Source organism: Lucilia sericata, unplaced genomic scaffold, assembly GCF_015586225.1.
Source record: "Lucilia sericata isolate MDLA Ls3-8-SP2 unplaced genomic scaffold, ASM1558622v1 Contig001708F_arrow, whole genome shotgun sequence".
Classification (NCBI taxonomy): domain Eukaryota; kingdom Metazoa; phylum Arthropoda; class Insecta; order Diptera; family Calliphoridae; genus Lucilia; species Lucilia sericata.
In genome coordinates this window covers 55843-67500 of record NW_023995616.1, presented here as the reverse complement: position 1 = coordinate 67500, position 11658 = coordinate 55843, and the positions used below count along the sequence as shown (strand labels likewise).

The 11658-nt window shown below is 29.7% G+C and overlaps 3 protein-coding genes across 4 annotated transcripts in view; 1 reads left to right on the top strand and 2 right to left on the bottom strand.

Moving 5' to 3' along the window:
• Positions 1-615, top strand: part of LOC119612486 (dual specificity mitogen-activated protein kinase kinase 3) — a 5458-nt gene extending 4843 nt beyond the window's left edge. The window contains exon 4 of the mRNA XM_037968300.1: positions 1-615. This exon is cut by the window's left edge and continues 507 nt beyond it. The gene's annotated coding sequence lies outside the window, so the exon portion shown is untranslated.
• Positions 616-2679: 2064 nt separating this feature from the next.
• LOC119612484 lies at positions 2680-4756 on the bottom strand. Of its 2 annotated transcripts, XM_037968298.1 has the most exons (4): positions 3876-4756; positions 3597-3821; positions 3333-3534; positions 2680-3263 (listed from the first exon to the last, which is right to left on the bottom strand). In XM_037968298.1, the coding sequence occupies exons 1-4, from the start codon at positions 4393-4395 to the stop codon at positions 2789-2791; spliced, it is 1422 nt and encodes a 473-aa protein (XP_037824226.1). In that variant the 5' UTR covers positions 4396-4756; the 3' UTR covers positions 2680-2788. The 2 variants fall into 2 exon arrangements, with proteins under 2 accessions (XP_037824226.1, XP_037824225.1); XM_037968297.1 differs by having other exon boundaries at positions 2680-3534.
• A 2008-nt stretch (positions 4757-6764) lies between these two features.
• On the bottom strand, positions 6765-9949 carry LOC119612483. Its single transcript, XM_037968296.1, has 5 exons — positions 9707-9949; positions 9512-9629; positions 7929-9413; positions 7437-7865; positions 6765-7365 (listed from the first exon to the last, which is right to left on the bottom strand). The coding sequence occupies exons 3-5, from the start codon at positions 9361-9363 to the stop codon at positions 7256-7258; spliced, it is 1974 nt and encodes a 657-aa protein (XP_037824224.1). The 5' UTR covers positions 9364-9413; positions 9512-9629; positions 9707-9949; the 3' UTR covers positions 6765-7255.
• Between the last annotated feature and the right edge of the window lie 1709 nt (positions 9950-11658).

The following is an 11658-nucleotide window of genomic DNA, read 5'->3' as shown; positions in this document are numbered from 1 at the left end:
CAATTAAGCAAACAACAAACAAAACACTACAATCAAGGATTAACTAAATAAAATGTTAAGCTGTTGTTGCCATTACATTAAATAAATTAATAATTAAACAAATAAGGCTTCCACGCAAAATGATTACATACAAAGTGCTTTAAAAATTAAACAAATTTCAAACAATACATTATAAATATTTTAGTTTTACTAAGTATTTCCCAACAACTAACTACTTACTAGCAAACTTTGGTGTCAATTATTTGTACATGTTAATTTTGTAATAAATACAATCTAAAATCAACCAACCTGCCTGCCCCTTAAAAAAAAAAAACTAAATTCTAAATACCACAAAACAGCCTGAAGTGAAAAAAAGAACAATAAAGTGTATTTAATTACACTCCTTCCTCTAATTGTAGTTGTTTACGTTTTGATACCATTATATATTTTTATTCTTTATTTTTATTTTATAAAAAGAAATTAATGCATGTTTACTAAGATTAAAAAGTAAAAAAAAAAGCAAAATGTAAAGAAAATGCAGCAGTTGATAAAGTCAATTAATTATGTTAAATTATTATTGTATACAAGAGAAAAATTACATTTTCCTGTAACGAAATATATAGAATACAAAAAAAACACACACACACAGATACTTTACAAAAATAACGAAAACAAAGAAATGTTAAAAAAAACAAAATGCTTTAACGTTAAAAACAAAAATTAAAAAAAAACAAAATAAATTATAATTTAAAACAAGTTAAAAACAAAAAACAGAGTTTTCTTTAAAATACGATAAAAACACGAAACCCGGAAAGCAGCTTTAGGCCTTCGAAAGACTTTCGGCAGTTTTGAACGACATTCATAGAGACACCACGAAAACCGCGGATACCGCATGAATGTCGCTCACCACCTATTGCAGACACGGAAGAAATCGCTGTCGCAGAGAACAGGAGTAGTTCTGGCACAACTAAGATCGGAATGGAGCAACAGGCTTAATGCCTATTCATCGCGCTGAAACCATTCCATACCTAACGTAATAAGGCTGTGGCTATCATGATAAGCTTGTGGCTATCATGTGGTCACGGTTCACATGATGGATTTATGGAAACATTCCTTTGAAGTAGCATCATTTTTAGGCCTGGATATTGATGCAAATTAAAATCACTAGCCATAATTATGCTGCTCAAGAGGGGTCAGCTTCGCAGAGTGATATCCATTAGAGAAGTTATCCAAGCTGCTAAAATTCACCCTTGAGAACTGTTCGTTCTGCATTCGAATAACCTCAGTGCTCCACCTACATGAGGAAACGAAGGCTCTCCCACAATCAGAGAACACAATATAAGGCTGAGCAAACAGTTTCTCCTGGAAATTTAACGGAGAAGTTATCCAAATTTTAACATTACCCAATGGGATGTTCCCCCGAGACATATCAGATCCTCCTTGTATATTAGGAGAGCATATGCTGATACGTACAAGAGCCGTTAGATCGCCAATAGAAGAAAACCTGCGGCGCAAAACAAGAGTTGATCTCGTACAATCGAGATCGCAATGGAACAACTAGCTTAATGCCTACCGGTTCCGCATAGACCTGTTGTTACACACGAATGTCCAGCGTATGGTTAGCGCCCTTATATCCTCCAAGCTTTTTCCACTGGAATTATAGACAAACTCGTACAAGTATAGTTTTTATGCCTGGAACTCAGTGTAGAACCTCCGGTTTAGAAAATTGTATAGTCATAGCTTTTACAACAACAACATCGTTAGCCTCCACAACTGATATCACCCTGCAGTTTAAGTGTAATGGTCTCGCTTGTATAACTGCTTTTATGAGACGTTACAATATTCCAGTCCGCAAAGTCCAATCTGCGAAGTCACAATGATTTCAACATCCATCGCACAGCAGCATCAACAGTGAACAGAGTAAATAGTTCTTTCTTCTAAATCTGATGACCAATATATTGAGTTCCATGTTATTGCCATCAGCTCAGGAGAAAATGAGTTCTGGGGCCCTGAACTCAAGACTCCCCTTAACGGTTACACCTATTTTGGGTGTTTTTAAAGCGCATCATGAACTCTGACACTCAAATATTGGAAAAACTAATCTTCTATACTATGGACGATGATGTCCCTAGCTGAATAGTGAATATCTGCGCAAGAACGTGTCAAACTATTACCAGCTCTGGTCTGATCAAATGTGTATCCTCAACCATTAAAAGGCTTTCCACCCTCCTGCATAAATCATTTGGGTCCTTGCCGCTCTTAGAAGTATTTCGACATTTTCCTTTATCAGTTAAGGTCCTTAGGAAGCTATTAATTGTGATTAACCGGTAATGGAGATAAAATTATGTTATCAAACTCTTCACTGAAGAATTTCCGGAAATTTACTGTAATATTCATCCATACTGTAATATTCATTCATAAGTAGAAATTTATAACCGATTATGGCCTATATAGGCTAGGTTATTGAAATAAAGAATTTGATATATTGAAAAAAAAAGTTTGTTGAATGTCTTCTCATTATGGTGAATGTTTATTTGATTGTTTTCAGTTATGACGCTCCATCAAGTTCTTCAGGGTACAAGAACATTGGTGTAATATCAACCACATCCGAACTATTTAACATATGGTTGATCCAATCACGGTGCACCCTATATATAGGTAAGATTTTCACATTGTAAAGTAAATTTTTTAAAATCCAAATTTGAAAACAAATCTTTTTTTATTCAAAACTTAGATTAACAGAAAATTTTAGATCAAAATCTATAAAAATATAATCGAATTTAAAGAAAAAATTCTCAAAAATACTGTTTTAACTCCTTGGAGCTTGGCGCTGAAAATTTCTTCTTTGACTATTTCTAGCTGGAATTTCAGTTGCTACAATATGACAATGCATAGGCTGTCGCTCTTCTTGTTCCAAACAATGACGCAAATTACGCCAAAAAGGTAGACATATAGATTTCCAACGCGTTAGACGATATTTATCGCAACAATTGGTGGAAGAAAATTTTATTAAATCCAAAATCATGGGTTGTATATTATGCATCTTAAGATTGGCCATCAGATAAGAAGTTTTCTTAATATTAAACGAATCATTTAGAGTAACAAAAATCTCCTTCGCTTGACGTAAGCACAATTCGGCCATACGGAACTGAGAACGACCACGATTAATGTAAACTTTAGCTATATCCAATAAAACGAGAGCTTCCTGTTGTTTTAGGTTTAAATGGTGTATGATTCTAAGTGATTCATGCAGTTCTATTAAAGCCATATCAAATTTTTGCTGACTATATATGTACAAAATAGTTATTGAATCGAGAAGCAAGGTTAGTATTCCATATATTTTCACAACATACCGTTCAAAACACACACCCTTTAAATGATGATAACGTGAAAGGAATTTCAAATATTTGTCATTTTCCTTTACATAAAGTTTGATATATTTTATGATCTTTTCGAGTATCAAAAGACTAGCTTCATAGTTTTTGGCTTCTATTTGAAATTCAGCCATATCTAGATGGGCTTTTAAGTAAATACTTTTATTATGTTCAATACCCACTGTAAAAGAGAAGAGAGCATTTAAAAGTTTTGACAGTTATACACGTTTTCGAAATCAATACCACCCGTTAAAATTATAATGGCTTTTTGAGCTTGACTTAAGGCCTTGGTGAGTTCAGTATGAAATATATTATTAGCGTAATGTAGTAGGGCATAGCCATATCTTTTGGCTATCGCCGAGGAATAATGAACAATTTTTCCTTTATTCGAATGTTCTTCATCGATCCAATCGCTTCCCTTAGCCAAATCAAATGATTTTTCCAGATATTTAACAGCTTCTTCCAAATCTGGTATTACATTGAAATAATATCACAATCCAACAGTCTTCCAGTCTTACTTACCACTCTTGCTTAAATACATTCCGTAATTATAGTAAATCCTACACAAAGATTCCTTTGAGACCTCTTCAGCTTCGCATACTTTAGCTGCTATTTTGATGATAATCTTAAAGACATCCATTAAAATCCAATCGTATTTCCTTTCATAGTTCTCAAACATCAAAATACATTGTAGTAGTAAACGTGTGCATATGGCCGGTCCATTGCTTTCACCCAAAAGTGCTGACTTTTCAGCCATTTTACAGTTATCGAAGAGACTTAACAACAATTTTGGTTCATCCAGAAAGCGTTCCCTTATAGAGGCATTCTCATATAGTATCCGCTCTTTATTGATTAAGATTTGAAAATATTTGGCAGATGTTGGACAACCTGCTTCGAGAAATTCCTGTACAAGGGCACTATAAATATCGGCACTACGTCGAGCCTGTTGGAATGTGGGTATAATAATTTTTCTACGGATTTCCTTTTTATCGAAAGAAACATGGTTTTTAAAAGGTCCCGTAAATTTGTTACGTTGCTGCATTTTGATAATGTTTGTTTTGTTTTCTTTTAGAAATTATTTTCAAATTCAAATGGAAAATTGTGATCGGAATAGTGCCAAAATAGGGCTACCGTTTAGAATATTGTTAGGTTAGATTAAAAGGAGAACATATTACAAATAAATCCGGGTTTTCCTTGTAAATCCTCAAACCCGTATGTCTTCAAGATTAGAGCTATCTGTGTAACAACACATTTCCGCAGGGGTTTGCTCCAATGATTTGCTTGATCACGATCCCAAATCGGGCCGATCTGTGACTCCCAGTTCCCGACAACTTTTGATTCCCGTAGGTGATCAGACAAGTCTGTTCCGGTCCTGTAGACTTATACAGAGCAGAACGCTTTGTCTCTGATAATCTACCTTCTCCCCGGATTTTACATGATTTTTTTTTAAAGAAACTAAATTTTTTAAAACAACTTTTTTATTCGGACAATTTCAAAAAAAAAAAAATTGATTTGAAATTTTTCTTAAATTTTATAAAGAAAAGAAATTTTTGATTTAAAATTTTCTGTAAAAAGAGAAATTTTCAAACATTTTCTATAAAAAAGAGAAATTTTCAAAAATTTTGTATAAAAGAGAAATTTTCAAAAATTTTGTATAAAAGAGAAATTTTCAAAAATTTTGTATAAAAAAGAGAAATTTTCAAAAATGTTCTATAAAAAAGAGAAAATTTCCAAAAATGTTCTATAAAAAAGAGAAAATTTCCAAAAATGTTCTATAAAAAAGAGAAAATTTTCAAAAATTTTCTATGAAAAAGAGAAATTTTCAAAATTTTTCTATAAAAAAGAGAAATTTTCAAAATTTTTCTATAAAAAAGAGAAATTTTCAAAAATTTTCTATAAAAAGAGAAATTTTCAAAAATTTTCTATAAAAAGAGAAATTTTCAAAAATTTTCTATAAAAAGAGAAATTTTCAAAAATTTTCTATAAAAAAGAGAAATTTTCAAAAATTTTCTATAAAAAAGAGAAATTTTCAAAAATTTTCTATAAAAAAGAGAAATTTTCAAAAATTTTCTATAAAAAAGAGAAATTTTCAAAAATTTTCTATAAAAAAGAGAAATTTTCAAAAATTTTCTATAAAAAAGAGAAATTTTCAAAAATTTTCTATAAAAAAGAGAAATTTTCAAAAATTTTCTATAAAAAAGAGAAATTTTCAAAAATTTTCTATAAAAAAGAGAAATTTTCAAAAATTTTCTATAAAAAAGAGAAATTTTCAAAAATTTTCTATAAAAAAAAGAAATTTTCAAAAATTTTCTATAAAAAGGAGAAATTTTCAAACATTTACTAAAAAAAGACAAATTTTCAAAAATTTTTTCTTAAAAAAGAGAAACTTTGAAAAATTTTCTTTAAAAAACAGAAATTTTGAAATTTTTTCTTAAAAAATAAAAATTTTGAAAATGTTTCTTAAAAAGGAGAAATTTTCAAACATTTTCTAAAAAAAGAGTAATTGCAAAAATTAAAAAAAATATATTTTTTTAAATAAGACATTTTTGAAAATTTCCTCAAGAAAAGAGAACATTTTAAAAATTCTCTTAAACAAAAAACTATTTTTGAAAACTTCCTTAAGCAAAGAAAACATTTTGAAAATTCTCTTAAAAAATAATATTTCTATTCAACAATATCTTAAAAACTTTAGATTTTTTTCAAAAAAATATTTAAAAAAATTGACATTTTTTAAAATTTTCTTAAAAAAGAGAAATTTTGGATTTTTAAAAATTTTATATAAAATTTAAATTTTCGAAATATTTTTTTGAAAAACATATATTTTTGAAATAGTTTTAGAAAAAGTAAACATTTTTGAAAACTTTTCTAAAAAAAAGAGAAATTTTCGAAAATTTGTAGAAAAATTTAAATTTTCAAAAAGGCATTTTCGAAAAAATTTTCGAAAATTTTTAAAATAATGAAATTTTCGAAAAGGCTTTTTTTAAATTTTCGAAAATTTTCTAAAAAATAAAATTTTCAAAAAGACATTTTTTTTAAATTTTCTTTAAAAAAGATAATTTTTTAAAAATGTTTTAGAAAAAAAGAAATTTATGAAATTTGTTGATTTTGGAATTTCGAACGGCTATTGTTTTTAAATCAAATCCCTTGATTTTATATGAAAAAATTTAGAAATTTCTTTATAAAATTCTCTCTGTAAAACAAGACCGAAAGCAAAACTACATTTTCGAAACAGAATTAATATCAATAATTTTCAATAAAAATCTAATTTTCGTTTTTAAATCACAATATTCTATAGATTCCTTTAAACACTATATAAAAAACAATAGAAACAAACAAAATTATAAAATAGAAAACAAACTTCTATTGCAAATTACTTCTACGAGTTATTAGATATTTGTAGATAAAACATAATTATTGTTTAATGTATTAAGATTTATTGTTGTTATATACTTTAATGCTATTGAAAAATATATGTTTGTGTGTGTGTGTTTTTTTTTTTGTAAAATTACAATTACATACATAAATATGTAGTTAATTCAAGGTATTTAGAGAGAGATGTATAAAATAAACGTTTTTTTTACATGTTTCCAATTATGTAAAAACTATATAAAGATTGTTATAATAATAAAACAAATTATAGGTAAAGAATTTGTTAAGATTTTGTTTAAAACAAAATAATATTAATTAAGAATAAGAAAACATCTCTTAAGAGAATGCTAACTAATGTTGACGATGGAAGGGAAAGTGTTCATCAGTAAAGTGTTGAATGTGTGCGCACAGGAAGAGAAATTTAACAATATTAAATAAATTTAAAAGATAAACATTGCGCAATATTTTTCAAAATACACTTATCATAATGTATTTAGTTAATAACCAAAGTACAAAGTTGTCTTATCATATTGTTAATCCGTTCCAGCTTCATCGATATCTTTAGATAATTTATCAATAGTTTCATTAATTAAACTATCAACAAACGATTTTGCATGTGTATCATCCTCATTAGTTTGAGAATCTAGGAAAAAGAGAATAACATTCATTTGATTACTTTAATATTATAGGGAGAAATAACTTTGATCTGTATACCTTCCAAAAATAAATTCATTGAAATATCTTCCATGGTATTTATTGTATTCATATGTTTGCCGCTTTCATTGCCATTTGTTGTCTGTTGTAATTGTCCAAAAATATTGTTGTCTTTATTTGTTTCCGAACCGAAATTTAACGGAGAGGAAAGTTGTATTGTAGGTAATTGATTGTCTCCGGCATTGTTCGTTGCATTGTTCGGTTCTGCAATATCTTTAGCAGATTGAAAACTATCATCAGAGCCATTTTCAAGATTTAGCACTGCTGCAAGGGATGGTACTGCTGGGGTGCTTTGTTTGTCAAAATTGTTTGCAATATTTACGGTAAAATCAATATTATCGTTTGTATTGACATCATCATCGAAAAGACCAGCTAAATCGTCATTGGAACTGGTACGTGATGCACGACGTTGCGGCATTTCGATAGGTACTAGAATTATAAAAAAAGTTTAATTTAATAAATTAAAACTAATTTTCGAATATAACCACTTACCAATATATTCACAATCATCATCTTCATCATCCTCTTCGTCGATGTTCAAACGTCTTAGACCACTTGGCGGTATTCTTTCATTTGCCAACTTTAGCTGTTCCTTACGAGGGCTGGGCGAACTTTCATCCTTTAAAGGACTAAATGATTTATGATCACGTTTCTTGCGTCCCGGTGAAAATGGTGTACTAGCTACCAAAATTTTTGGATCTACAAACAAAGAAGGATCCAATTCTATGTCATCGACCACTTTGCCATTTTCGACTTTTTTCAAACGGGCCGGCATAACAACAGGCGTTACGGGTACAGGAATCGAATGGCTGGAATTACTTTTACGATTATTGCGATTGGGTACAGCACAGAAATCCTCATCACAACTATCATCTGAATCGGAGCTACCGCCAAAGATTTCGACTTGTTCACGAAATGATACGGAGAGATTTTTTGATTTATTGTTGCGTTTAGCCTGCAGGCGTCTGGCGCGATCGTTGGACTCAAAGGTTAGCATCAAAGGATGGGTGCAGCGTTCTATTTTAACCTGAACATTAAAGAAACGTTTGCCAAAGGAGGTTATTAAATGAGAGCGTGAAAATTTTGTGGGTGTGGTTATGGTGTTAAATTTAGAATTTTTGATTTTATTATGTTGAGCCACCGACGACGAAGAGGAGGAGGAGGAGGAAGAGGTTCTGGAGAAATGTTTAAATTTCTTTTCGGTTTTGCTAGTGGGTGAAGTATTGAGTTTGATAAAGAAATTGTTTTTAATTTTATTATGCTTAGCATCCGTGCTCATTCCTTTGACTTTTTTGGGAGGCGGTGAACCCGAGTGGCCATCTGAGGCTGGTCTTTTTTCGGCTTTTGTTTTATTATCTTTCTTGGCAGCCGTTTTCTTTTTGAATTCTTTTGCTAGCTTATTCAGATTATCTCTATGTATTCGCACTTTACAGGGTTTTATATTGAATTCCTTTAACATTTGCTTTTTCGTTAGTTTTTTACCCATTTGCGATAAGGGTTCAAAGAGTTTCTGTTGTGCTTTTGTTGGTGTCATTTTTAGGTGTTTATGGGAATCTTTAATTTTTTCCTGTTTAATGCGTATATTATTGGCATGTTCTTCCAGAGGTCGGGTAAGAAATTCCTCCAATTTTTTACGTTCCAATTTAACTTTTAAGGATTTTATAACATTATTGGCGCCATATTTCGGGGGAGATAAACTGCGGGCCTTGTGGCTCTTGGATTTTTTCAAAACACTACTAACTGTAAGCGGTGAAGGCAGGGATTCACGTCTAAAGCTGCCCGTTTTGGATTGATGTTTTTCATTAAAATCTTCCATCGTTTTGGCATATTTACTTTTTGTTGGTGTTGCAGTTTTAGCGGGAGAGGAGGAGTTGCTTGTTTTCTTTAGAGGACCCTCTGATTTTAGCTGATCAAATAAATCACCCATTTTTGTAAACTGTTACACAAATTTGTGTGTTTTTTTTACCAGGGAATTGGCTGTAAAGAAAAAAGCGCAAAAGTTGCTTTGTAGTGAAAAACTTTAACCTACAAACTTGTAGATGTGAAGGGTTTTATTTTAAACCCATAATACTTACAAATCGTTTAATATTTTTGCTTATTACTCCTCTTCTACTCGTTTTTTTTTCAGTTTTCTACCAAAAGCTGGCTCTGTTGTACAAATGGCCTGGAAACGTGTCGAAAGCAAAGACAATCCTGCAGAATATTTTGTTTTTCAATTGCAATTATTATCTTTTTTTTTAAAGCACATATTATTACAAATTATTATATACCTTTTTTTAATGAAACGAAAATGTTTAATAACAATTCATTTGCAGAAATTGGGGAAATTTTTTTTGCTTTTACATTTATTGCGAAAATTAGTGTTTTTAGTTTCTTTATTAATATTTACATTTATTTATAACTATTTATTATGCATTTTTATAAAATTTTTGTTTAAAATTACAAACAAATTGTAATAAAAAAGACGCCGACAGTTTGCAACTTTTTTTTCGCAGATGAAGAAAACAAACAGGGCAAATAGCAAACTTTTTTCAGAGTTGCATAGAATGGTACTTTTTTGTGTATACACGTGGAAAAGTACATAAAAAATGTAAACAAAGCAAAATATACATAAAAAACGTAAACAAAAAGAAAACAAACCACAAACTCATTGATTTATTTGTGAAATATGGAAATAAAATTGAAAATCCTTTTTGAGCACTAAATCTGAAAAATGTTATTGATAGGGAATCAAAAAACGAATCGAACTCCGTATTAATTATTCTTCGGGGTACTTTCTATGAGATGCTGTGATGTAACAAACTTTGAAGAAATTAAAAATTTTACAAAAAGTGTTTATGCTTAAAAAAAAATTTTAAAATATTCTTTGAGCAGCAAAACTACAATATGTAATCGATAGAGAATCAATAGACGAACCAAATCCCACATTGATTTTTTTTCTGAGTACTTGCTATTAGCCGGTGTAACGTAACAAACTTTGACAAAGTCGCCAATTTTATGAAAAAGTTTTTATTCTAAAAAATTTGAAAATATTCTTTGAGCAGCAGAACTAAAATATGTAATCGATAGAGAATCAATAGACGAATTGATCTCCATATTGATTTCATTTCTGAGTACTTGCTATAAGACGGTATAACGTAAAAAACCTTGACAAATTCGCAAAGAATATTTTAAAAGTTTTTATACCAAAAAATTTTAAAATATTCTTTGAGCAGCAAAACTAGAATATGTGATCGATAGAGAATCAATAGACGTATCAAATCCTATATTGATTTTTTTTCTGAGTGCTTGCTATAAGACGGTATAACGTAACAAACTTTGTAAATTCGCAAATTTTATGAAAAAGTTTTTATACTAAAAAATGTTTAAATATTCTTTGAGCAGCAAAACTAAAATATGCGATCGATAGGGAATCAATAGACGAATCGAACCGCATATTGATTTTTTTTCTGAGTACTTGCTTGGGATGCTGTAACGTAACAAACTTTGAAAAGTTCTCATTTTATAAAAAAGTTTTTATACTATAAAATTTTAAAATATTTTTTGAGCAGCAAAACTAAAATATGTGATCGATAGACGAATCAATCCGCATATTGATTTCATTTCTGGGTACTTGCTATAAGATGGTGTAACGTAACAAAGTTTGACAAATTCGCAAATTTAACAAAACAGTTTTTATACTGAAAAATTTTAAAATATTCCATGAGCAGCAAAACTAAAATATGTGATCGATAGGGAATCAATAGATGATTTGAACCGCATATTGATCGAAAGACGAATCGATCCTCATATTGATTTCATTTCTGAGTACTTGCTTTAAGACTATGAACGTAACAAACATTGACAAATTAGCAAATTTAGCAAAAAAGTTTTTTACTTAAAAAATTTTAAATATTCTTTGAGCATCAAAACAGTCAATAGCGATCAATAGGGAATGGATAGATGAATCGATCCGCATATTGGTTTCATTTCTGGGTACTTTTAAGTATAAAAACTATTTTCTTAAATTTATGAATTTTTCAAAGTTGGTTGCATCACAGCAACTGATAAGCGGCTTAAAATCGTCTGTAAAGCGACAAAGTTTTCAGCAGTGTTATTAATTTTTAATGGTATTTTGAAATACCTAAAAATGTGTGAAAATTTTGTTTTTTTTTTTTTGTAAAATGTAAATAGAAACATGTAACATGCCTTAAATAGAACTAATAATTGTATATTTTTATGA

What these genes read in the sequence shown, in the direction of transcription:
- LOC119612483 (XM_037968296.1), bottom strand. Translation starts at nt 9,363, where the DNA reads ATGGGTGATTTATTTGATCAGCTAAAATCAGAGGGTCCTCTAAAGAAA. An exon ending in TGATGATTGTGAATATATTG is followed by an intron (nt 7,866 to 7,928) that starts GTAAGTGGTTAT and finishes TTATAATTCTAG; the next exon opens with TACCTATCGAAATGCCGCAA. An exon ending in AATGAATTTATTTTTGGAAG is followed by an intron (nt 7,366 to 7,436) that starts GTATACAGATCA and finishes TCTTTTTCCTAG; the next exon opens with ATTCTCAAACTAATGAGGAT.
- LOC119612484 (XM_037968297.1), bottom strand. Translation starts at nt 4,395, where the DNA reads ATGCAGCAACGTAACAAATTTACGGGACCTTTTAAAAACCATGTTTCT. An exon ending in AATGTATTTAAGCAAGAGTG is followed by an intron (nt 3,822 to 3,875) that starts GTAAGTAAGACT and finishes ATGTAATACCAG; the next exon opens with ATTTGGAAGAAGCTGTTAAA. An exon ending in CATTATAATTTTAACGGGTG is followed by an intron (nt 3,535 to 3,596) that starts GTATTGATTTCG and finishes TCTCTTTTACAG; the next exon opens with TGGGTATTGAACATAATAAA.